This window comes from Pan troglodytes, chromosome 11 (genome assembly GCF_028858775.2).
Source record: "Pan troglodytes isolate AG18354 chromosome 11, NHGRI_mPanTro3-v2.0_pri, whole genome shotgun sequence".
Classification (NCBI taxonomy): domain Eukaryota; kingdom Metazoa; phylum Chordata; class Mammalia; order Primates; family Hominidae; genus Pan; species Pan troglodytes.
The window spans coordinates 33,539,372-33,566,725 of NC_072409.2; the positions used below are offsets into that span (position 1 = coordinate 33,539,372).

Consider the following 27,354-nt stretch of genomic DNA (forward strand, 5'->3'; position numbering starts at 1 on the left):
CTTTTCCCCACATTATATTAATTTAACTGGTTTTCAGAGGCTAATAGCAATGCTATTATTTAGGAGAATTTACCTTGGTTCTGATTAACTTACCCATACTTGCAAATCATTTGCAGCTTTTTAGTCAACTTTGTGAGTTCTCTTAGATTTATGACCATGCCGGAAACAGAAAGGATATTTTCATCTTTTCCTTTCTGATGTTTATTCTTCTTGTTTCCTTTTTCATCCCCCATTATATTCTCAAGAATCTCTCAATACTAAGAAATAGCGACTTCATTTTTCAGCGCGGAGTGCATTATTTTGGCTACCATGATTCAGAAGCCTCTTGCCTAAGGCCCAATTTTATTCTGCTAGTTTTCTCTGTTCTTTGTACATGGCCCTTGCGCTGCCCTAACCTTGAATTAATGTGGCTAAATTCTCAAGAATTTAAGAGCACCGTGACTGTGTCCTCAGGCTAGGGAGGGAAATGGGTTCACAGAGTGACTGGATTGTGGTCTATGAACTTCGGCAGCCAGCAGCAAAAGTCAGGCATGAATATTCAAGTGGACAGTGAACATCTGTAGTGTGGGAGATGTTGGCATAACTCTGGATGATGATTCAAGAGTGGTTTGATGCATATTGAATAACATGATGATAAGTACTAGACTCTGTGCTAAGCCTTCTATGTGAAATACATTTAATTCTCATAATAACTCTAGAGCAGTGGTTCTCAACCGGGGCCAGTTATCCCCCTACCCCACCCCACCCTCACCCTTCCACCAGGGACATAACATCTGGAGATATTTTTGGTTGTCACAATCCTGGGAATGTATGTGCTGATATTTAGAGGTTGAGGTCAGGGATGCTGCTAAACTTCGTAGAATTCATAAGAGAGTCTCTCACAACAACTATCTGGCCCCAAATGTCAGTAGGGTCACTATCAAGAAAATCTGCTCTAGCAGTGCCTGCTCATATTATCCCCATGTTGAAATAACAAGATGGGAAGTGCAAAGTGGTGCTTTGGTACTCTTGGAGCAGCTTTGACTTTGGTGAGAAATGCCTTTTAAAAACAATGTTTCTTCCCATCTTCCCACCCCATGGGGAGGTGTGGGGTTGGGTGGGTAGGCACCAAAGCAAGATTTAGAAGAGTTTTCTGTAGGAATTTATAATGGTAAAGGATCAACTTCATTTCCAAGCTATTTATGAGGGTTTATGTTTAGGAAAAGTGCTAAGCTTAGAGAAGGAGGAGAAATCTGATTTTATTAATGAGTGTAGCCATAATGGCGTATCCTGGCAGAAGTCAAGTTTGGTTTCTAGAGGGAGGCTATTATGAAAAGAAATACCTGGAACATTCCCCTGGGTTTGGAAGGTGAGTTCTAGGTTCAATGATGGGAAGAATTTTAGAGGTCCAAGATAAAAGGGCAAAGATTAAATTTTGTCTCTCATGAGTTCTCTGGCTCAGGTGGTGTGAACTTTGCAGACAGTCTCTTTAATTCACTCATACATGCTAGTGTCCCAGCTCAGCAAGGGCTTTGAGAGAGCAGGTGTCTGTATGCTCTGGTAAGTGAAGGCAAAGTGCATCAGGAGGTTGGGGTCCATAACGGCGAAGAGGAGGAGCCCTTCAGTCAGAGTGGCTTTGAATCTTGGCTCTGCCATTTGCCAATCTTGGACCATTGGGCAGTGTATTAACTCTTTGAATCTCAGCTTCCTCTTCTGTAAAATGTGTATAACAAGAGTACTAGTTGGATTGTTTGATGATTAAATGAGTTAATGTATATAAGGCACTCACAACCCTGGTGCATAGTAAGACCTTTCATTATTATTATCATCATCAATTTTTTTTAACCTCTTTTCCTGATCTGCTTACACTCACCAGCTTCAGCTGCTCCAAATGGCTTATAAGATTTTTTGTTTGCCCTTTGCTGTCAGTTGCCATGGGGAAGATCCATTCATTTTTTTCAGTCAACCAACATATTTTGAGCATCTGCTGCCCTACAGGATCCTAGATATGGGGGCTGCAGAGATGTCCAGGAACATAAGCCTTGATTCATTGGGTCAGATCAGTGCTCAGCAGGGCTGGCAAGTGCTAGGTTTCTTTTAAGTGGCATATCTTAAAAGGTATATGTCCTAAACATAGCTTTGCGATGGCAGCATGATGGGTACAAAAGCACACACTTAAGTGTCAGTAGATCTGGGTTCAAACATTGGTGCAGTTTCTTATGGCTCGTAACTTGTTCAAACCTCAGTTTCTTCACTTCTAAAACGGTAATGATACAACCTACCTCACAGGGTTATTATGAATTAAATACTGGAGATGAGATACACAAAACGTCCTGAGTACACTGTAGCTGCCCAATATTGGCTGTAAGTATTATAAATCTACAAGCTGTGAATTAATCTTACCTCTGTGGATCCTGTTGATATTTCTAGACCATGCCACCTAGTGGGGCCATTTCCTACCTGAGTCACCCGTGGTGTCAAATAGAATGTCATGTGGCCTCCTGAGTTGGGTAGAATTGGCTGCTCATCTCAGCCCCGCTACTGACTATCTCTGTGATTTACCCTTCCTCCAGCCTTAGCCTTGCTACATATAAAATCAAGACAATAATGTTTCCTATCTCACAGGGTTGTCCTGAGGATTAAATTAAGTAATTAATATAAAATGTGCCTTGCACATATTGGGCCCTAAATAAACAGTAGCTACTATTTATCCTTAAAGTACAAATGGTAGTTTCAGAGCTTCAAGGCTGATGGCTATTTATCTTACTCATACTCTTTGTTTAGCTTCATTTTTTCCCCCTAATTTCATTAGTATTTTCTTTTCTTTTTTTTTTTCTTTCTTTTTTTTTTTTTTTTTGAGGTGAAGTCTCACTCTGTTGCCCAGGCTGGAGTGCAATGGAGTGATCTTGGCTCACTCCAACTTCTGTCTCCTGGGTTCACGCCATTCTCCTGCCTCAGCCTCCCGAGTAGCTGGGATTACAGGCTCCCACCACCATGCCCAGCTATTTTTTTGTATTTTTAGTAGAGATGGGGTTTCACCCTTTTGACCAGGCTGGTCTTGAACTCCTGACCTCATGATCAACCCACCTCAGCCTCCCAAAGTGCTGGGACTACAGGTGTGAGCCACCATGCCCGGCCTCATAAGTATTTTCTAAATTTATTTACAGTCATGCCATTTAAAAAAAAAGTTGTATTCCTGTCTTTGTTAATATTTATAAGTGATTTTATTCAGCTACAAGCTTGGAATGGCATATAATTTTGTATTCTGCTTTTTTCACTTAATATTACATGGCTAATGACTTCTGTGTTTCATAAACATTATTCTGATGATGGCATGATATATTGTTGAGTACATGTACCATAATTGAATCGTTTCCCTATTGCTATGCAATGAAGTTGTTTCCAATATTTTGCAATTATAATGTTTCAATGAATGAATAACTTTATGCATATAGCTTTTTGATATCTTAAGTTCAGTTTCCTAGGATGAATTTCCAGGAATAGTAATTGGGCAAATGGGATAAACATGACTCTTGAATACGTATTGTTACATTGCTTTCCCAAAGGGCTCAACTGATTTATATTTCCGTGTTCATTATCTTCTAAACCAGCTCATTTACTCACCAAACATTTTTAAAGCCATTATCATGTGGTAGGCTTAGTAAGAAGAAAGTGACCCTAAGGGAGAAGCTTATATATAAATAGGGTCCCTGGTGTACCAAGTGCTGATACAGACACAAAGTACCTGGGGAAATTGAGATGAGGGAGTCCTGGCTCAGCTGGGAGAAAAGTTTATTTTCATAGAGTCATGGTTTTGTTCTTTGGCAGAAAGAAAATTGCTTTCTTCCCCACTCCCACCCCCAGCTTTATTGAGGTATAATTGACAAATAAAAATTGTATATCTTTAAGATATGCAATGTGATATATATGTATATCTCAACTTAAAAAATAAGCTACAGAATAAAAAGGTGTTTGCTATTAAAAAAAAAGAAAAGGCTGAATGTCATTCCCAAGCTTGGAGATTTGAGTATGTTGCCTCTTTGGGATTATTTACAGAAATATTAGCAAGACCAGCCCCATCTTTGGTCTTGAGTACTCCACTGTCAGCATGCTTTCTTCCAGAGAGGGATCCATTTGCCTTTATTTTTCATTCTGTTGTGCCGTCTATGCAAACTATACTTGATAGTTTTATGGTAACAGTGTTTTTTTGTTCCATGAGATAATTTATACATGCTCATTGTGGAAAATTTAGAAAGACAGGAAAGTATTAAAAACATCACTTTTTTTTTTTTTTTTTAAGAGACAGAGTCTTGCTCTGTCGCCCAGGCCGGAGTGCAGTGGCACGATCTCAGCTCACAGCAACCTCCACTTCCCAGGTTTAAGTGATTCTCCTGCCTCAGCCTCCCAAGTAGCTGGGAGTACAGGCATGCACCACCACGCCCGGCTAATTTTGTATTTTTAGTAGAGATGGGGTTTCACCATGTTGGCCAGGCTGGTCTCAAACTCCTGACCTCAGGTGATCCGCCTGCCTTGGCCTCGCAAAGTTCTGGGATTATAGGCAGGAGCCACTGCACCAGCCACACCTACGTTCTTATCATCCTAGTACATCCACTGTCATTATCTTGCTGTATTTCCTTCTGCCCAGTCTCATTCTGATCATGCAGTGGCGTGATCATGCAGTGATCTCGGCTCACTGCAACCTAGGCCTTCTGGGTTCGAGTGATTCTCCTGCCTTAGCCTCCTGGGTTCAAGTGATTCTCTTGCCTTGGCCTCCCAAGTAGCTGGGATTACAGGCATACACCCCCACGCCCATCTAATTTTTGTATTTTTAGTAGACACAGTGTTTCACTAAAATTTTGTATTTTTAGTAGAGATGGGGTTTCACCATGTTGGCCAGGCTGGTCTCCAACTCCTGACCTCAGGTGATCCGCCTGCCTTGGCCTCACCAAGTGATTACAGGCATGAGCCACCACGTCCATCGCCAAAAAGATTTTTTAAAAGAGTTTAATGTAGAACCATATCAAAGGTCTTTGGAAATAAAAACTTTTAAAAAAATATCAGAAATAAAACAACAAATAAATAAATAAATAAAAACACCCAAAACAATCTGAAGCACGAGCACCTAGCAGAAAGGTTCAATTATGATCTATTCATAGAGTAGAATATCAAGTAGACATTACAGGACATGTTTTAAGATTATATTTTATGTCATGGGAAATGCTCTCCCAGTATGATGTTAAATGAAAAAACAGAATACAAAAGTACATATGCTGCATAGTCTCAATATTATAGAGAAAAAATATTATTTATGTATGCATGAAAAAAGACAAAAGATGTTAACAGAGATCCATTGTTACTTCAGTTTACTAGGGATTGTCTCTGGGAGGTAGGATTAAGGTGATTTATATTTACCTTTTTAAACTTTTCTGTATTTTTTTATTTTCAAATTTTCCATAAAAATATAAGGACTTGAAGATCAAGAAAAAATTTCTGCTTTGGCTCAGTGCAGTGGCTCACGCCTGTAATCCCAGCAGTTTGGGAGCCCTAGGGGAGAGGATCACTTGAACCCAAGAGTTTGACGTTGCAGTGAGCTATAATCTCTGGATCGTACCCTAGCCTGGACGATGGAGCAAGACCCTATCTCAAAAAAAAAAAATCTTTGCTTTTTTTTTTTTTTTTTTTTTGAGACGGAGTCTCTCTCTGTTGCCCCAGCTGGAGTACAGTGGCACAATCTCAGCTCACCGCAACCTCCACCTCCTGGGTTCAAGCGATTCTCTTGCCTCAGCCTCCCAAGTACCTGGGATTCCATGCACCCACCACTATGCCCAGCTACTTTTTTGTGTTTTTAGTAGAGACAGGGTTTCACCATGTTGGCCAGGCTGGTCTCGAATTCCTGACCTCAGCTGATCCACCTGCCTCGGCCTCCCAAAGTGCTGGGATTACAGGCATGAGCCACTGTGCCCAGCCCAATCTTTTGCTTTTTTTAAAAAAAGAAGACAAAAAGGGATTTTATACCAGTATTCTCTTGGCTGTGTGACTCTGAAGCCACAGTTATAAGTTATAATTACTCTTAAACACAAGGCCCTGTGACTCTTTTGGGCTCTTTGGTGTTTATCTTGATTACAACGTTGGAATATAGAAATGAAAGGAATGGGAGAGGTGATAGACTTCAGGCAGTGTAACTAGTTGTCTGAACACTACTGGCTCAATTATATTGTGTCTAGTGATTTCCATCTTGTCTTCTGCTAATTTATCGCCTGGTAACTCACTGAGGCAGGGTTTTCCTTTGGAGAAACCTCATTGTTTTAACCAGTGTATCATGCTTGTTTAGAAGTTCAATGATCTTTTTAACTCATCGGAGAAGATGGTGACCAGACCTGGACAGATGGGGAAGGACTTTGCACTCTCTCTTTACAGTCCCGAGTGCACACAGGTCAATATGGAACTATGTGTGAATTTTCATTGTCTTTGAGAGCCCTCTTCTCTGCCCCATAGGGAGCAGCTTTGTGTGCAATTAGAGGAGCAAGGGTTGTGTGTATTTAGCACGGCAGGTTGGCCTGGTCCTCTCCTCTCAACATAGTCACCACATACCTGGCACTGTGCTAAGGCTGGGAATGCAGACAGATGGGTGCCTGCTTTCAGAGTGCTCAATGTGCTGAGGAAGCCAGCAACAGAAACAGATGATTTCAGGAGCTCCAGGAAAATGCTACAGGAGGAGTGTGCCTGGGTTACTGGAGTAGCACAGGAGGAGGGCTTCTAGCTCAGGCTGAGATTTTAGTAAAGGAAATTATGCCACGATGAATCCTGAAGAATGAGTAGAAGTGAACCAGATAAAGCAGGATAGGAAGCATCTTCCCTTACCTAAGGGAAGACACAGAGGTATATGGAATGGTATGTTAAAAGGTTGGGACTCCAAACAGTTCTGTTAAAGCTTAGAGAGTGGTGGGAGAGACTGGAGAAGTTGATTAATTAGTAAATGAAGTTGTCTGTGGATTTCCCAGATCCCAGTGGCATTGGACATCCATGTTATTTTTAAATTTACAGTGTTCTATCTTATTTCCCACTCAGTGTCAGCTGCTGCTGGAAGTGGCCTGGCCTCTATTTATCTTCCTGATCCTGATCTCTGTTCGGCTGAGCTACCCACCCTATGAACAACATGAATGTAAGTAACTGTGGGTGTTGCCTGAGACTCACCAATGGCAGGGAAAATCCAGGCAATTAACGTGGGCTAAATTGGACTTTTCCAAAGATGCTGTCTTTGGGAAACATCACACATGCTTTGGATCAGAAAACCTAGGCTTCTAATTTGTTGATAAGGCATGAACTCAGGAGACTGTTTTCAGTCCTAGTGAATGGTGATAATTGTAATTATAACAGTAGACAACATCTCTTTTACACATTTTAAATTATGAAAATAGAATAACTTTACTGATAATTTTAGAAAGTGGTGATTAAAAGCACATTTAAGATAATGCCTTAACACCTAGTCTTTTCCATATGCATGATGTCTTAATCACACATTGCAAATCATGGAACACAGAATTTTAAGCAGCATTTGTGTAGAACTTCTCAGTTTTACTAATATTATTTTATTTTATTCTCATAACAACCTTGAATAGAACTCAGATCATCTGACTGTCAATCATGTATTTTGATAACAGCCTTTACAGTGAGCATAGAAAATACAGTAGTGGCTAACAACACAAGCTCCAGATGTCAGGTTATCTGGGTGTGAATTCTGGTGTCAGCATTCACTAAGCATATGACCTTGGACAAGTGATTTAAGTTTCTTTTAAACAGAGAATAGTAATACCTACCTCATATTATTATTGTCAGTGTATCATCTTACAATCACAGTCTTTCTCTTAGGGCTGGGCTCAGTGGGTGGATTGACACTGCAGAAATGGCCAAATCTAAAGGATCAACATTTACGTAGCTGGGAAATGTAGCTGGGACTTCAGTTTCACTGCCCTGGTGATTTTTCCTACCACTAAGCAGCTCAGTCCATACCCCTACGAGACCCACAAGCTTATGAGATACTGTTCTTCCAGGAAAGCAGTGGGGCCAGGGCCACCTTTTAATTGTGTTTCTTGGCCTGGTCCCATCTTTCTCACAATACATAGCAACAGTTATTTACTTGCTGATTTTCTAATGCACATCACACATAGTCATATTAAACACACACACACACACACACACACACACACACACACACCCCTCAAGAAACATTTTCTGAGACGTGATTTCCTGATTTCATCAAAAAAGAAAAGAGCGGGCCAGGCACAGTGGGAAGTCAAGGTGGGTGGATCACTGGAGGTCAGGAGTTGGAAACCAGCCTGGCCAACACGGTGGAACCTCGTCTCTACTAAAAATACAAAAATTAGCCAGGCGTGGTGGCGCACACCTGTAATCCCAGCTACTGGGGAGGCTGAGGCAGGAGAATTGCTTCAACCTGCGAGGCTGAGGTTGCAGTGAGCCAAGATTGCACCATTGCACTCCAGCCTGGGCAACAGAGTGAGACTCTGTCTCAAAAAAAAAAAAAAAAAAAAAGCATAAACTGAAATTTATACGCAATTTATATGCCTGTGAGATAATTGTGTTTTCTCTTTTGGAACCCCAAAGAGATTTTTTTGATTGATGAGCAAATACATTTTAGATTTTATTTAAGCATTATGCCAAGCACCACTGAAGTATAAGTTTCAAGGGCAAACTCAGTTTTTTCATCTACTAGACGAATGATTTTCTGGAATGATTACAAGCAGGCAAGATGGTGTAGTGGAAATAGCAAATGTCTTCGGCATCAGACAAGTTGGGGTTTGTTTGTATCCTGCCTCTGCCCTTCACCGAGGTTGTGATCTTGGGCAGATTGTTGAGTTTTAACCTAGATTCCTCTGAATCCAGATCATAAATTTTCAGAAAAGTTCTGAAATTCTTGTATATACAGATGGTAAATGAGACTTTTCCTTACATCTATGCACTTCTTTGTTTGTTTGTTTGTTTTGAAATGGTCTTGCTCTGTTGCCAAGACTGGAGTGCAGTAGTGCAATCTCTGCTCACTACAATGTCTGCCTCCCAGGTTCAAGTGAGCCTCCTGCCTCAGCCTCCCAAATAGCTGAGACTACAGGCATGTGCCACCACGTCCGGCTAATTTTTGTATTTTTAGTAGAGACAGGGTTTCGCCATGTTGACCACACTGGTCTCGAACTCATGGCCTCAGGTGATTCGCCCGCCTCAGCCTCCCAAAGTGCTGGGATTACAGGCATGAGCCACCATGCCCGGCCATATCCATGCACTTCTTGCAACCTTACCTTCTTTTCTCATCACCCTCCAGGGACCTAGTTGGAAGAGCAGAGTTAAAAGTTAAGGTGAATCTTGGAGAGGTGTCTTGTCCCTAGGAACAAAGGACTGGTGTGAAATTCTCTGTAAATCTTCCCCAGTTCAAACCAGAGTTATCAACGTCTTAAAAACTTCCCTGGGTCCTGAGAGCCCATTATATTATTTACTTGTCTTCCTGTACACCCACTGCCTAGTCCTGATCCTACTTTTGTTTGCAAATAGGATGGGGCACAACGTACAAGGAAGGGCCTTTGCCGCCCCTGCTAAGGGATAACCTGAAATACCTTCACCATCACTGCCCTGTGCTGCTTTTCACCTATGCCAGTCTGTCTGCAGTGCCAGTGTCTCCTGGCATTGAAAGGGGAGAATCTTTTGGTCCTTTGAGTATTTGGTTGGGTTACATAAATCTCCCTGAATGAAGAGCAGCTGACTTAGGCAAGGGGCCTTGTTTGGTTTTCCTTGAACTATTAACAGGAAGATAGGGAGATTAACTGTGTAAATGTTCAATAGGCCAGAGTCCCTGCAGAGGGTGGCCACAGTGATCAGATCTTATCACATCCTTGCTTTGGATGTTGCCTCTCTGGTTGGAGTATGGATAGAAAAGAAAGAAAGACCCTATATTGAAATGCAAAGTGCAGCAAGTCCTGACTTTGGATTAACTTCTCAGCCCATTTGCCTGAAAATAAAAAGATGAATAAAACAAGGTTCCCACTTTGGAGGGAGGTGGTAGCTGTGAGATGGAAGGAGTGTTCCTGCTGGGCAATAGCAGAGTAAGTGCTGTGGTAGATTCACTCCCACAGTGCCTGGAAAATCCTCATAGGCTCATTTGTTGAGTCTCTGTCCTACACCAGGCACTCTGCAAAAATGCTTTGCCTGCAAGGTCTCATGCGATGCTCACCACAGCTCTGTGAAGTTAATTGTACTTTTATCACCATTTTATAGATGAGAAAACTGAGGGTGTGGGGTCAGTGACTTGAATAAAGTCACTGCTTAGCAAGCTGCAGGGACTGGATGTGAATTCCAATTGGTTTGACCCCAAAGCCTGTGAAGCTACTTGTTCTTCACCACCTAGAGCTGTGGTTCTTGATAACTGTGAACCCTTTTGGGGTCACAAATAGCCCTGAGAATATGATAGAAGCTGGAGCTCTGGCCTTTCTGTCCATACCTGAACAGGTCCTTGGGTTAAGAGCCCCTCGTCCAGGGCCTATTAATCTTGATCCTCATAAGCAGCATCCATGTATTACGGCCGCAAACCAAACTGTGCCAGACCGAATGCTAGGACTAAGCCCAAATATGTCCCATCATCCTTTTGGTAAGAAGCTCATTGTAAGAAAGAAAGAGGAGAGCAAGAGGATGTCCTAGTACATGGGGCCTCATTGTTTTAATTAGTGACAAAACAACAATAATAACAACAAAACCCCCGAAGCTTCACAGATGACATCAGACCCCAAGCCTGTGTGTTTTTCAGGTGCCCTTGAGGAGCTTTATAGCTGGCAGAGGAGGTGAAACTGACAAATGTTTGGCAGATTGAGGAGAGTACCAGAGGGGTTTGAGATGAGCTAAATTCCAATCTAACCGCAGGTGTGAGGAACAGGCTTGGATTGGGACCATGGAGATGGGGGTTCTACTCCCAGTCACGCTGGCTGACTTCACGAGTGTTCTTTGTCAGTCACTTTATCTTATTTTATTGATTTTTATTTTTTTGAGATGGAGTTTCGCTCTTGTCGCCCAGGCTGGAGTGAAATGGCGTGATCTTGGCTCACTGCAACCTCCCCCTCCTGAGTTCAAGCGATTCTCCTGCCTCAGCCTCCAGAGTACCTGGGATTACAGGCGCCTGCCACCAAGCCCATCGAATTTTTGTATGCTTAGTAGAGACAGGGTTTCACCATGTTGGCCAGGGTGGTCTTGAACTCCTGACCTCAGGTGATCCGCCCACCTTGGCCTCCCAAAGTGCTGGGATTACAGGCGCGAGCCACCGTGCCTGGCCCACTTCGTCTTACCATAGTTACCTCTTTAGAGTATGAAAAAATAGGCTTAGGGCATCCCCAAGTCTCCTCTATGTCTGAGAGCTGAGGCTGGCTGTCAAAGAGGAACTAAGGACGCCAGGGACTTTCTGTTTAGGACCCCTCTCATCACTTCTCCAATGCTGGTATCATGAACCCCATTCTACAGATGATGTCCGCTAGATTAAGAATGGCATGTGAGGCCAAGTTTCCACCTGAGAGTCAGATTTATTCAGAAGAGACAGGTCTCTGGGATGTGGGGAATGGGACGGACAGACTTGGCATGAAGCATTGTATAAATGGAGCCTCAAAATCGCTTCAGAGAATTAATGTTTCTCCCTGTGTTTTTCTACTCCTCGATTTCAACAGGCCATTTTCCAAATAAAGCCATGCCCTCTGCAGGAACACTTCCTTGGGTTCAGGGGATTATCTGTAATGCCAACAACCCCTGTTTCCGTTACCCGACTCCTGGGGAGGCTCCCGGAGTTGTTGGAAACTTTAACAAATCCATGTAAGTATCAGATCAGGTTTTCTTTCCAAACTTGTCAGTTAATCCTTTTCCTTCCTTTCTTGTCCTCTGGAGAATTTTGAATGGCTGGATTTAAGTGAAGTTGTTTTTGTAAATGCTTGTGTGATAGAGTCTGCAGAATGAGGGAAGGGAGAATTTCGGAGAATTTGGGGTATTTGGGGTATCCATCACCTCAAGTATTTATCATTTCTGTATGTCGTGAACATTTCAAGTCCTGTCTGCTAGCTATTTTGGAATATACTATATGTTGTTAATGATATCATTCAGCAGACGTGCATCTGAATGGGCTGGCTCTAGGAGCTAGAGGGTAGGGGCTGGCACAAAGATGCATGCTGGAAGGGTCCTTGCCCATAAGAAGCTGACAGCCAAGGCTAGGGGAGTTCTGTCTTCTCTGCATCAGATCACCTCTCTCACCTCTGTCACTGCCCCATCAGACTACAATGTCTGCAGGTCTTTCTCCCCTGAGTGTGAGCTCCCTGAGCAAAGCAGGATGCTGGCCCTTCCCTTTGTATTCCTGGCTCCTGGCTTCAGTGCCTGGACATAAGTATGGGCATCATAAGTGTCTCCCAAATGAGACATTGAGGATTCTTCAAATGCACAGGACCGTGATGTGAGTTAGGACGGACTAAGGACTATGGGATGTGGCTCAGGACAATCCTGAGGAAGCTGCAGCTGCGGCACGCAGGGCCACACTGTCATGTTCATGGACCCTAGACTGGCTTTGTAGCCTCCATGGGCCCCTTCCATACACAAATATTAAAAATTATATTTCATGACTGCATTGGTATAAAGATGAATACAATCCAGACCAGATTCATGATTATTCATACATTTTTAGTGTATTAACTTTTAATTCTGCTTTTAAAATAAATTAAAACATTCTAATATGCCCTTAAGAGTATCCCAGGCCCAGGCCACTGAGCCTACTGTGCCTCATGGATAAGTTGGCCCTGGGGGCATGTGTGTGCATGCATGTGTGTGCACATGCATGATGAGCCGGGCCTTGAAGGGTGGTAAGATTTGGGTGTGTAGACCAATGGAGAAAGGCATTTGGGGCAGTGATGATGGGTGGGGGAGGGAACATGGTGATGAATGGAGCTGGGTGTGGGGAGCCATGGCAGTGGGTTAGGGCCAGCCTGTGGAGGACCTGGGAGCCAGGCTGAGTTGTATGTACTTGGCAGTCACTTCTGTAAAGCAGCAGAGGCAGTTGGCCTAACTAGAGCCTTTCGCCTTTTCTTGCACCCTTTACAGTGTGTCTCGCCTGTTCTCAGATGCTCGGAGGCTTCTTTTATACAGCCAGAAAGACACCAGCATGAAGGACATGCGCAAAGTTCTGAGAACATTACAGCAGATCAAGAAGTCCAGCTCAAGTAAGTAAAAACCTTCTCTGCATCCGTTTATAATTGGAAATTGACCTGCACCAGGGAAAGAGAGTAGCCCAGGTGTCTGGGGCTTGTTCCCATTAGATCTTCCCCAAGGGGTTTTTCTCCTTGGTGGCTGGCCTGTGGGGCCCCTCTCCAGGAGGCATTGGTGAAGAAACTAGGGGAGCTGGTTGCCACAGACAGTGATGTACTAATCTTCTCTGGGAAGACAGAAGAAAAGTCCCCAGAGAAGAATATTACAGACTTGGCCTTAGGGACAGCTAGGGGTGCAGATTGCTGCCAACTGCGTTTTTTCTGGAGTTGGCCATATGGTTGCAGTGAATGGATTTATAGACAGAGTATTTCTGTGCATATAAGAGCAATTACAGTTGTAAGTTGATATGGATAAGTGAAAGTTAAGCACTTCTTTCTAAAAAGAGAATGCAATTCATTTTCCCCTAATCATTTCAATTAGTCTGATGGGCACTTGAACTTGTTGTCTTTAAAAAGTGAAATCTTTACCTCTGATCTGGTAAGTATCCAGGCAATTTCTTGTGTGCCACCCAGGAGGTATATGGGGAGTGGGCATTTGCTGACTGAGGCATTGGCTGCCATAGCATCAGAGCAGCCTTCCAGGCAGTGGCCTGGCAAGGGGACAGAGGCTGGTGGGAGCAGCTGGCTGAGTGCAGCCAGTAATGGCATGTGCATGGTCTGTAGAGAATGTAGAAGCAATAATGAAGCCGATAAAAGCTGGTCTGCATTTTATTATTATCATGCGCCGGTGGTTCTAAACAATGTCAGTGATAAATTACTCCTCCCCATCATGGACCAATGGCTGCCACTGCTCCAGGGAAGTGCTTTTTATTCCGTTTGGCGTTTAGGGAGGGATGGAGTTGGCTGGCCTTTGCTGAAAGGCCTACCAGTTTGTTTTCTATTTGGCAAAAGAAGAAATGATAAAGTTCTAGAGTTTAAACCAGACTCAGATTTGAGGTTTTTTTTTTTTTTTTTTAAGGCTACAGAACTGTGCTTTCCTTGGGCAGTAAAAGAGGCAATGGGCAATGTGGGACCTGATGACAAAGGGAAGCAAAGCTGTCTTAGGGGTGGCATGGAGGAGGTGCTGCTTCACAGCAGAGAGAGGTATGGCTGTGCTTGGAGTGTCCACTTAGACAACTCCTGGCTGTGCAGCCAGGCCATCGAGATGCTGTTTCCTTGACCTGCAGGTCCTGGTCCTGCACATGGATGTTTCTTCTGGTGCAGGAGACAGAAAGGCAGCAACAACCCCTGATCAAAGCCTCAGTCCTTCCTTATTTACTGGAGAGCCCCTGCTGATTGACCAGAGGCACAGCTGGGGATATTTCCTTTACCTCTGTAGCAAGAGACAGCGTGGTGCAGAGGAAAGTGCTAGCATACATTACCCTGTGGCTGCATGACTTTGTGAATAGGTTAGTTAGCACCCTTTCAGCCACCTCTTCTTACCTGTTAATGAGATAAAACATGTAATTGCTTAAAAACAGTATTTGGCACATAGGAAGCACTTAGTGAATATGAATTATGATTTTTTTGGAGTGGTGACATCTCAACCAAGCCATTTAACCCCTCAGCCTTAATTTCCTCAACTATAAAATAGCAGCTAACTTGAAATGTAAACCATAAAACCTAATGTAGTATCTGGCACGTAGTAGATTCCCAATAAATGAGAGCCAGTATTCTTTCTAAGACAGTGATGCATTTCTGAGCACCTGGCCTTGTTCTTCTGCCTTGCAATTTATGCAGCAGTTGAAATAGACTGGCTGATGGGGGTAAGTTGTCAAGCAGACTTTCTGATCTTAGTGGAGGAGACTGCCTTAAAACACCACTAATTTCCTTTTTCTTTTCTTTTTTTTTAAGACAGAGCCTCGCTCTGTCACCAGGCTGGAGTGCAGTGGCGCAATCTTGGCTCACTGCAGCCTCTGCCTCCTGGGTTCAAGCGATTCTCCTGCCTCAGCCTCCTGAGTAGCTGGGACTATAGGCATGCGCCACCATGCCCAACTAATTTTTGTATTTTTAGTAGAGATGAGATTTCACCGTGTTGGCCAGGATGGTCTCGATCTCCTAACCTCGTGATCTGCCCGCCTAGGCCTCCCAAAGTGCTGGGATTACAGGCATGAGCCACCATGCCTGGCCTTCTTTGAGAAACTGGAGACATGAGTTAAGTGGTGAAGAAGCCAAATCTGTGTCTAAAAACCCTACAGTTGTGTGCACAGCCCTGAGGAGAGAAGGTCCCTTAGATTTTGAGTGTATTATTATGTCGGTGCTTGTTTTACATCTCTCTGTTCACGCAGTATGTCCCCTTTTCTGCCTTGCAGCTGTTTCTTAAATTCTTTCTTTCTTTGCTTGTCTTGCAGCACAAAACAGGCTTCAGTATAGGGGGAAATGCACAGAAACACTGCCTTTTCCTACAGGAAATCAGTAACTTTTTACTGATTTTGTTTTTATTTACTTATTTTATTTATTTGTTTAAATTTATTTTTGTTTTTAGTTTTTTTTTTTAGAGACAGGGTCTCTTTCTGTTACCCAGGCTAGAGTGCAGTGGTGCACTTAGAGCTCACTGAGCTCACTGCAGCCTCGAATTCCTGGGCTCAAGTGATCCTCCTGCCTTAGCCTCCCAAAGGGCTGGGATTACAGGCATGAGCCACTGCACCTGGCCAACTTTTTGCTGATTGCCGATAGCACTCTGTCAATTTCGGAGAGAAGCTGAGACTGGCATATGTCAGTATGGATCCCCACTTAGAGACCTGTGTTTATCAGCACTGACACCCCATCACAGCATGATGAGCTTGGCCCTCCTGTGCTGTCTCTCCCAGGCCTGGGAGGATCCTTGAAGCTGATCTGGTTTGGAGCTTTGTCCTCATTCACCTCCTTTACCACACACCCACCTTCCCAGGGCGGGGACCTACCGCTCACTAAGTAGCTCATTCTGGGTGTTGACAGCTCTAATTGTTAGAAAATATTCACCACCCTGTTATGCTTTCTAGAGAACAAGTCTAATTCTATTTTCCTTGAAATAGTCGAAGACAGCTCTCATGTTTTTCTTTCCCTGTTTTCCCAAAGTCCATGATTTTTTAGGCGAAATGGCCTCCTTTCCTCTTATGGAATGTTTTTCCTCCCCATTTCTGCCTCTCCTCTGGTTGTGTTTCAGTATGTCTGTGTGCTTCTTGAAGTTTACTGGAAATTATGAAAGTATTCTGGCACAGAGGAGGAAGGGATTTTTGCCTCCCTCGTTCTGAGTGCTACATTTCCGTTAATGCAGTCTGAGATTGCATTAGGCATTTTGGCATTCACGTCACCTTGTTGACTCATATTCCATGTGCACTCAAACAAAATTGTGATTATTTTAAATAGGCAGAATTGCAAGTTACGTGTTCTCCATTTCTTTGTTGTATTGTTGGCTTTTTGAACTAAAGGGAAAAATGTCTTTTTTTCTGTTTTACGTGTTTAGATTCCCTATGCCATCCTATCCTCCCAAAACCATTTTAGATTCTGGTTTTGCCATGTATTATATCTGCTACTCCTTTCTCGTCATCTAGAGGTGTGATAAACAACTCTCTTTGGCCTCATTCAAGTCATCGATAACTGTGGGACAAAGACTTGAAGCTTGGATCAGTCCAGTGGAGACTAACCACCCCTGTAGACCCTTTTTTCCTCAACTATAAAATAGCAGCTAACTTGAAATTTAAACTATAAAACCTAATGTAGTATCTGGCACATAGTAGATTCCCAATAAATGAGAGCCAGTATTCGTCTAAGACAGTGATGCATTTCTGAGCACCTGGCCTTGTTCTTCTGCCTTGCAATTTATGCAGCAGTTGAAATAGACTGGCTGATGGGGGTAAGTTGTCAAGCAGACTTTCTGATCTTAGTGGAGGAGACTGCCTTAAAACACCACTAATTTCCTTTTTCTTTTCTTTTCTTTTTTTTTTTTTTTTTTTTTTTTAAGACAGAGCCTCGCTCTGTCACCAGGCTGGAGTGCAGTGGCGCAATCTTGGCTCACTGCAGCCTCTGCCTCCTGGGTTCAAGTGATTCTTGATTCTGTAGACACTACCACTCAGGCCTATATTGTAATCAGTGCTGGGCCACTGGGCTCCTGCTTCTGTGATCCAGTTGGGAAGTTTATCTTGTTCTTCCCTTCAGCTTGCATCTGCTAAATTCGCTGGACTATCCACAGGTGATTTGTAGATATGGGGATCTCTACTCAGATACTCTCATGATTTCCTTGGCTAGAGCATCATTTTATTTCCACTTATTGGAAGAGACCTTAGAGACCAGTTAGTTCATTTATAGATAAATTAGTTGATTCAGTCATTCAACCCTTATATATTGAGCGTCTCCTATATGCGAATCACTGTTCTAAGTGCCGAGACACAGAGGTGTCCAAAACAAATATGGCCCCTCTCCATATGGAATTTCTATTCTAGAGAAGAATCTGACCCAGAAGGGGGAAGTGACTGTCCCAAGTCTACACAACCACAGAAGGGATATTCTGGGAATAAATCACGGCTAAACCCCCCTGCTGCTCCAGGCAGTTCTCCTTCTACAGTGCTCTATTGTGCTGTTTTAATAATCTTTCAACTGGGAAGATCTCCCATTTCAGGAATTAAGCCGTGAACAAATCTTTTAATTATCCTTGAAATCATCCTAATAAGAAATCCAAGGAGGAAGTCTTACAGGGTGCCTCACCCACTCTTCTCGTCACTGGAACTTTTTAGACATTTTATTATTTTCTTCCTAAACCAGAGTACAGGCACAGAAGTTGAGTGGTGGCTAAATTAATCAATGTTTGCAAGGCAGTGTGAGAAGCATTCATTTATCTTAAATACCTATGGTGACTGCAACTCAGATGTAAAAATTGGATAAATCCTCAGAAACCCTAGGGAAAGTGACATGTCTGTATTTTGTCTCTGTGAGGTGCAGACTGGCAGAGATAAGTGTTTCTCTGGGTGAGTTTTTTGTGGTATCTGGGATGATTCTAGGCAGTACGTGGATGTTACATTTTAATTTTAACCCACATCAAATTGCAATTTCATGGAAATTATTGCTTAGGAGGATGTTCAACAGGAAAAATATAATTAAAGTTAATTCAAAAGAAACATTTTCTGTGAATATGGTAAAACTTGTGAGAGTAGTTTGTAAATGATTGAAGACTGGAAAACATTGGTATAAGAGTGAGTGTGGGGTTTTGTATTAAGATTCATTTTGGGAAGAAATCCATGCTGCATCCCTCATGAAGTGTGAACTTTGGGCATGTGTTGATTCTTTCTGGCCCAGAATTTACCTGAAGATTAGCTGCCCTGAGGGTCACTGAGCATTAAATTAGATGATATCTGTGGATGACTGATAGTGAAGCTCATAGCCCACAGTTGACACATAATAAATTCGAGTTGCTTTGCTTCCCCTTCTGTTCCTGGCTGACTGTTTGGCCTTTGCCACTTGTTCGGCCTCTCTGGGCCTTAAGTTTCTTTGCCTTGAAATTGGAACTTTCTTTGGTGAAACAACCAGAAAATGCTTCAGCCCAGAAACTTGGTCAGTACTTGGATGGGGGATCACCTGGGACTACCCAAGGATGTGGGCTGTCCGCTAGACTATAGCCGCTTGAGGGCAAGGTGGGCGCCTTGCTCATGGTTCCATCCTAAGCCCCAGCACAGTAGTGGGTGCATGGTGAGCCCTTAGTGAATCTTTGTGGAATGAAGGTGGGAGAAAATAAAATACCTGTACTTCACAGGGTATTGTGAGGGTCAAGTAAAAGTGCTTTAAAAAATTGTTTTATATAGTTTATTCCCTTGTGTTAACCCAGGTCAACAGAGCCTACGAATAATAATGATGACAGAAGTTCTTCAAAAAGTCTTGGCCTTCTTTCTTTCACAAAATTGCCTCCCAGAGCTTTCTGGAAGGGCAGCCATGAACCCAGAGGCCTGAAGTAGATTTACTGGGAAGCTAAAAATATTTACTTTATTTTTCATAGCTCCTTTCAAGGTCCTCTCTGGGGGTCTTAGCAATATGTTTACACAGTGGTATGTTTTTGTAAGGTTTGCAAAAGTAAGATTTTTAAAAAATACTATTTTGTTTTAAAAAGAGAGCCCCCTACCAACTTGTGTCAGCCTCAGGCCCCCACCTGCATCTGCTCCTGCCAGGGCATGGTGGGGCAAGAAGCACTGCTCCCCTTCCAAAGCTTCCTTCCTTGCCCTGGAGTCATCCTCACTCCCCACTCCAAGCCACCTGCCATCGCTGTGCCCCCTCTCTGGTGAATCTGGCATTCTTAGGTGGGCTGAGAAGCAGACTGGCCCAAGCTAAGGCCTTTCTGATGGGGTTGTTGCTGCTGAGAATCATGACTGGGTGGGAGAAGGAGGTGACCCTTTGCTGTCTTATTTTTACTGTGTATTTCCTTTTCAGCTACTTAAAATGTATTGCTTAGTGATACCTAATGGGTTCATTAGCCTGCTTCCTACTGAACATTTCCGCTCAGGCATCCACTTGGTCCCAAGGCCTGCTCCTCTCCTATATTCTGAAATCTGGACTACAGACTCTCATTCAACTCCAGGTTGCACTGTGGACACAGTCCCCTCTTGAGCAGGTACCTCCTTGCAGTGGTTGGGACGTCCTACTTGGCTCATAGTTGGGAAGTGCATATGCTGGAGCTGAAGCCTCTTGCCTTCCCGGGATAGGGCGTCCTCACATCCCCTCTGAGAAGTTCCCCAGCTTCCCTCTGTTCCCCGTTTCCACACTTAGCGAGGCTCTTGTCCACTGCTACATCCCGCATAGCCAATCCCTCAGCCTTGCCATTGCTTATGCTGGTCTGGAAACAATTCCTAGACTTGTGGGGCATCTGGGGAAGTTCTCCATCTTTTTTTAGCTGGCATGACCCAAGTGGTGTGGGCAGGGCTGTGGATTCTGTGGTGTGGCTGGAAGCCAGGTAGCCTCTCTCTACTGTACATGGAACTCAGCAACTTCTGAGTCAAGCAAGATCTTAGCTCTGCAGGTGTCTTGCCCTGTCCAAAGTTATGGCCACACCAGTACCTTTTAACTCTAGAAGCCCACTAAGTGTTTTGTGGGACCGCAAAGATCATTTTCTAGACCTGCTGAATATGCCTAGAACGGGTAGGGATGGCTTTCACGCTGTTCCTAGGGCTGACAAGTCACACGTTTCTGGGAGTACATACACACCGCGGTCCATGTGAATGGCACTGTCCATGAGAACTGTGATGATTTGAGTTGAATAGTGCACAGCCTACATGGTTCTCTGCCATGGCCTGGAGTTCCTTATCTTGCCTTCTCCAGTGAGGACTAGGGCTGCAACTGGCCTACTTTGGCTCCTGACTTGGGGGATTCTGAAATACCTTTTTTTTTTTAAGGATGTGGAGCTCTCTGAAGCTTATAAGGATTTTGCCAGGAAAAGATAAGAAATATCTTTGGGCATTTTGTCACTGGGCTGGAGATGAACCCTTTGGAGGACATATCACCTTGTTGAGGTCAAGGGGCGGAAAGGGACAGGACTGGCAGAGAGATCCGGGGCAGCAGCCTGCCATCCTGACTGAGTATGGAGTTTCTCTCTCCCTTCAGCTGCACTTTTGTGTGGAGTCAGTGGCTCAGCTGCCACTTCCCTTATGTTCATGGCATGAATCTGGCTTGTTAGGCCTTTCTTTTTTTTTTTTTTTTTTTGAGATCGAGTCTCACTCTGTTGCCCAGGATGGAGTGCATGGAGTGCAGTGGTGTGATCTCGGCTCACTGCAACCACCACCTCCTGGATTCAAGCGATTGTCCTGCCTCAGCCTCCTGAGAAGCTGGGATTACAGGCGCGTGCCACAACACCCTGCTAATTTTTTTATTTTTATTTATTTATTTTTTTTCAAGGCAGAAGAATTTTTCTTAGTACAGAACAAAATGGAATCTCCTATGTCTACTTCTTTCTACACAGACACAGCAACAATCTGATTTCTCTATCTTTTCCCCACATTTCCCCCTTTTCTATTCGACAAAACTGCCATCGTCATCATGGCCCATTCTCAATGAGCTGCTGGGTACACCTCCCAGACGGGGCGGCGGCCGGGTCCTCACTTCCCAGAAGGGGCGGCCGGGCAGAGGCGCCCCCCACCTCCCAGACGGGGCGGCTGGCCGGGTGGGGGCTGCCCCCCACCTCCCTCCTGGACGGGGCGGCTGGCCGGGCGGGGGCTGCCCACCACCTCCCTCCCGGATGGGGCGGCTGGCCGCCCTGCTAATTTTTGTATTTTCAGTAGAGATGGGGTTTTACCATGTTGGTCAGGCTGGTCTCGAACTCCTGACCTCGTGATCCACCTGCCTCAGCCTCCCAAAGTGTTGAGATTACAGGCATGAGCCACTGCGCCCGGCCCTGTTTTTTTTTTGTTTTTGTTTTTGTTTTTTTTTTGAGACGGAGTCTTACTCTGTTGCCCAGGCTGGAGTGAGTGGAGTGGCACGATCTTGGCTCACTGCAACCTCTGCTTCCTGGGTTCAAGCAATTCTTCCTGCCTCAGCCTCCCGAATAGCTGGGATTACAGGCACTTACCACCATGCCTGGCTAATTTTTGTATTTTTTAGTAGAGACGGGGTTTTGCCATGTTGGCCAATTGAACTCCTGACCATCTTTGAACTCCTGACCGTGTTTGCCATGTTGAACTCTTGACTTCAGGTGCGTTGGCCTCCCAAAGTACTGGGATTACAGGTGTGAGCCACCATGCCCAGCCTGTTTGGCCTTTCTGATATGGCTCTGACTAATCTTTTTGGAAATTAGTCCCCAGGGTTATACTGGATTTTACTTAGGGAAAAGGGTCATGCCTCTCTGGCTGTCAGATTTACTGATAGTACTAAGGACTCAGTGGGGTGGACCTTTGATTCTGGTTTGATTTTTGAAAATCAAAGACGTGAGCTCCAGGGAGCAGGGCGGCTTTGGTGACATGGTAAGATAGTTGGCTGTGGCAGGGAGTTGAGGGAAGTGGGTAGAAAATTAACATCTTGTAAATATTCCTTGGGAAATATACCTTCGTGTTAAGAGAACAGACTTGGCAGCCAGATGGCCTAGGTTCAAATCTTGGCTTGATGCTTATCAGCTGTGTAACCTTGGATAATTCCATACATCTCTGTGCCTCAGTTTCCTCAAATGGAATAACAATAGTACCTCCCTCAGGACTATTGTGGCAAATTAATGGACGAATAAGGGGAAGCACTTAGTACAGTGCCTGGCCCAGCATAGGTACCAGGCTTGTTCTTAAGCTCACTGCATTTTTACAATCATCATAAAATGTAGGGTATACACACATGAAGGAGCTGAAGTTCAGAGAGGCCAAGTAACTTGCCTAAGAAAGCACAGCTGGCAAGGGGCAGTAATAGGACCAGAATTCCAGTTTCTCATGCTCTGTTGTTGTTATATCCTAAAGAGAGCAGCTCTGGATAGCCAGAAGCTTCCCTAAAGTCACAGGACATGGGGCATGGGCTGGCTGGGATGAGAAAGGAGACAAGAGGGCTTCTGAAAGAAATGCCAGATTCACTCCACTTCCTGGCTTCAGGCACCGATGGAATGTTTCCCAAGGCCCATCTAGAAAGAACATCCTGTGACTCACAGCCACTTCTCATTTTCTGTCTGAACCCCCTCACCCATTCAGGCAGCCGCTAAAGTTGAGGTTATAGCCTCAGACTATATTTTCTGTCCTTGTGGAACCCCAGTGTGTCATCTTATTGGGAGATCTGGTGATACATGTGTCAACATTATATCATCAAAATGGAAATTCTTTGAAATCTTTAGGTGATTGCAATTCACGTTCTGTATGTATGCACTTGTCAAAAGTTTTGATTTGAGGCCTTAGAATTTTATATTTGGAAACCTTTCCACTACCATGAGTTTTCCCAGACCTGTCAAAGCCAGGCTGCATCTCAGAAACCAGGTCTTTGATTTCCATCCAGGGCAAGGGCCTGGGCCCAGCTGGGCTGTAAGCAGGTGGGAATAGAGAGCAACGCTCCACTGCAATGTTGAAATATTACTTGAACTAAATCAAATCAAAGGTCAGCTTTACTCAGACAAGAATAGAAAACACAATTGCGTTCGATTACAGAATAGCGTGTATCCCCACAAATAACAGACTGCCTTTAAAAAGTTTTGAATTGTTAACATCAAGAACAGTGTTGCGTGTCTCCTGCTTTTCCAGCATAAGGTTTATTTATTCTGTGGGTGGCAAAGAGCAATTTGGGAGTCCGGTTTGTTTCTCATTGAAAGCTTTCCCATTTCTGGTCCTCTTGTCACTGTTGCATTGAGGCACCAAAAGGCAATCTCAGTGCGACACTATTCAACAGACTAAGTTGCACCGGATAATGATACCATTTTACATTTTTCATATATTATTACATTGAAGGCTTCAAACAGCACTAGCAGGGGCAAATTGGTATTATTATCTCCATTTCATTGATGAGGAAACCGAGGCTCAAAAGGGTAATGTCTGTTGCCCAAGATTAACGAGTAAAGTTGTACGTTGAATCAGGTTCTGACTCCCAGGCTTAGCATTTTCTCCCCACACTATGCTGCCATGTTGCTTATTCCAACATTAGGAAGCATAGGTGCCATCCCCAGCTTTTGAGGCCAATATCATGATGAAGCATTTTTAAAACATCTCATTAAATTGCTGATATAGTGGAAAGAACCAAAGCTTTGCAGTCAAAGCTGTTTGGGTTCAAATTTACCACTTGTTTGTTCTATGACCCTGAGCAAGATATTCTCCAGATCTGTTTCCTCATTTGAAAAATGGGAATAATAATACCTTTCTTTATAGGCTGTTCTTAAAGATTCTGGAAAATAATGCTAATAGTGTGCCTAATGCTTGGTAAATATGAGTCACTTTTCTGTGCCCACAAAGCACTACTATGTCCCTTAATAAATTTTGTTAATTTTAAAAGTTAGAAAAAAATTAAACTATTTATACATTGTGTATGTTAATTCTTCCCTAGACCAGCCTTAGGAAGAATCTCATCCCTAACTTGTAAACTCATCTTTTTCCATTCTTTTTGTGCCTGGACTTCTCAGGGCCCTGCAGGCTGATTCTAGTCCCATGTTGTGTGGTGTTTGAAGTGTCTGGTCCCTTTTTTCAGTGAGAGACCAGCTCATCCTTGGGAACTGAATGCCTCAAACTCTCTTTTCTTTTTCTCTCTTCCCCTTCTGTTTGATGTAGTCTTTCCTGTTTCTGGACTCTGTTTCTTCATACTTCCTATCTCTTACCTTCTTTTCACTCCTTTTGTCTTCCAGCTGTCCTCTCTCATTTTTCTGCCTCTCTGGTCTTCAGGTAGAGTTTTCATCTCAGCTATCTTCTTGCTTTTTCTGATGTTGGTTCTTTGTTTCTTCTTCTCATTCTGTTCAGGTCCAAAATTCATTTGGGTCAATGTTATGTCTTAGTGTTATCTTCCATTTCCTTCTGAGCTTCAAAGCCAGGCTGACTGTGCCCTTCCACGCCCTGGCCAGTGTGACCAGGACATCCTTTCCCTCTGGGGCTGCACTGGCTCTTTGGGGGACTTGTTACCATTCAGGGTCTTCAACCCTCATTCTAGGGACTTCCAGTAACTTCTCCCACCTTCCCTCTTCTCAGTAAGACATGGGTATTGTCTTATTCTGTTTGTGCTGCTAGAAGAAAATTCTCGAGACTGAGTAGTTTATACACAATAGAAATTTACTTCTCACAGTTCTGGAGGCTGGGAAATCCAAAATCAAGGTGTTGGCAGGTTTGGTGTCTGGTGAGGGCTGCTCTCTGCTTCTAAGATGGTGCCTTGTTGCTGCATCCTTAGGAGGGGACAAACGCCATTTCCTCAACTAGGAGAAGGGACTGAAGCCTCTCCCTCAAGCCCTTTTATAGGGGTCCTCATTGTCAGGCCTCTAAGCCCAAGCCAAGCCATCGCATCCCCTGTGACTTGCACAGATACGCCCAGATGGCCTGAAGTAACTGAAGAATCACAAAAGAAGTGAAAAGGCCCTGCCTCGCCTTAACTGATGACCTTCCACCATTATGATTTGTTCCTGCCCCACCTTAACTGAGTGATTAACCCTGTGAATTTCCTTCTCCTGGCTCAGAAGCTCCCCCACTGAGCACCTTGTGACTCCCTGCCCCTGCCCACCAGAGAACAACCCCCTTTGACTGTAATTTTCCATTACCTTCCCAAATCCTATAAAACGGCCCCACCCCTATCTCCCTTCGCTGACTCTCTTTTCGGACTCAGCCCACCTGCAGCCAGGTGAAAAAAGCAGCTTTATTGCTCACACAAAGCCTGTTTGGTGGTCTCTTCACACAGACGCACATGAAATTCATGGTATCTGTGAGGGGCCCTAATGCTATTGGTGAGGGCACTGCTCACATAACTTAATCACCCCTTAAAGGCCCTGCCTCTTAATACTGTCACATTGGTGATGAAGTTTCAATGTATGAACTTTGAGGGGGGACACGTTCAAATCATAACAGGTGTGCTATTGCCTTACTAGCAAAGTAATCTGGGGGAAGATGAGTAATGTCTCGTTCCACCCCTGATTCCAGTGCTGACTGATTCTGGAGTGGCAGAGAGGGTTGGAGGCTCACCCCTCTGCTCACCCGACCCTCTGGCCATCTCCTCTTAGAATGCAAGGGCAGGGATTTTGTTACACAGCGCCTCTTTTGTTATAGGCTAGCTCCTGCCTTCAAGGAGCACTGAGAAAAATATTATCCCTTTGAACCACAACACTAGTATTTTGGGTACTGTAGCCATTCAGAAGTTTGTTGAACTAATACAAGTTTATATTATTTGTAAAATACTAGAAGGAATGTGTGGTTCCTAAAGTTATGGTATTCCCATTGGTTGAAAGAGAAGACTCTGGCTTGCTTCCTAATGCCTTGGAAGGTTCAGGGAGCATAAGCCTAAATATCCTGGTTTCTCTTGGGAATTCTTCACAGATTGTCATCTATGACTTTATCCACATTTATTTTGAACATGTTTAATTTTCAGCTTGTATTTTCTCAAGGAGTATGTGTGAGTCAGCATTCAGAGTACTTAACACACTTAGTGTCATTAGTGATAACCCACACGTGTAGGAAGCTAGACCTCCATTTACAGAAAAATGGAGGCTCAGAGAGCCTAACTGACTTTCCCAAGGCCACATAACTGGAAAATTCTGGAACTGAGTTTTTTCAGGTATGTCTTGGTATCCCTCGGTGAGCCTTGTCTGTAGAGAAGGAAGTGTCTCCTGGGTTGGAAAGCCCAGGCCGGGATGAACAGCATGGGTGTCCTTAGGCTGTGTGCACCACACACCCCTGGCCTACTCTCCCCTGCTCTAAGGAGTCACCTGAAGGAGCAGCTGCATCACCCTGCCTCACCCCTTCTCCTCAGCACCCAACAACCAGGTCTTCCCAGAGAGTGCTCAGCCATTGGTGAAGCAGGCATCATCTATTCTTCAAGAAGACAGCAGAGCATCAGGAAAACAAAACACCAAAAAAATACCATAAAGACACTGGAGTGTATTTGTTACCAGCCCTTGTATAACAGAGAAGTGTTTCAAGGTCTTATCTGTAAGGCTGGACAAGCTCAGGCTGATTAAAACCACGAGTTAGAATTTGTCTCCCCCTCCCAGGCCCTGCTCAGTTGACAGCTCCTAGCAGGCTGGGAGGCCCCACCCCACCCCCACCCCAGGGGTCCATTGAAGAAGACCATCTGGGCCTGAGATGCTGATGTGATTTTCCCTACTTCTCCTTTTTTTTCATTTGCCTCCTCCACCCACTTCTAAAGCAGCTGATTGCTCTGGTTCCTTTTCATGTTGAGCAAAAGAGAACACAGATCTTGAAACCTGAGCTGGGGACTGGAGGACACTGACCGAGAGTAACCCCGTCTGGCTCAGCTCAGCTCAGCAAAGGGCTTTCCTCCTCCGCCTTCCTGAGCTGCTCTCCCTCCTCTCCTTCCCTCCTTCTTTCCCAGCCTCCCCTAAGCTCCTCCACCCCTCTCTTCCCTCTCCTCCCTCCTCCCACCTTCCTTGTCCTCTATGCTCAGAGAACTGAAGGAACACTGAATGGCCGGGAAAGCAGGACCTCGCCCCCACCCCACGTCACACCCCTCCGCCTGCACGTGCAAGTGTGTTCCTCAGCTTGGTCCCAGAGGTCCCAGCTGG

The 27,354-nt window shown here is 44.2% G+C and overlaps 1 protein-coding gene across 3 annotated transcripts in view; it reads left to right on the forward strand.

Annotated features, from left to right (window-relative positions):
- ABCA1 (ATP binding cassette subfamily A member 1) overlaps positions 1-27,354 on the forward strand; it is a 147,304-nt gene that overhangs the window by 31,876 nt on the left and 88,074 nt on the right. For all 3 annotated transcript variants that reach the window (XR_010148603.1, XM_001138040.6, XM_016961357.4), the window contains exons 3-5: positions 7,048-7,141; positions 11,688-11,829; positions 13,099-13,217. Coding sequence is in view for 2 of the 3 variants with exons in the window: in XM_001138040.6 (XP_001138040.1) it covers positions 7,048-7,141; positions 11,688-11,829; positions 13,099-13,217 (355 nt within the window). In the remaining variant the exon portion in view is untranslated. The remainder of the gene's footprint in view (positions 1-7,047; positions 7,142-11,687; positions 11,830-13,098; positions 13,218-27,354) is intronic.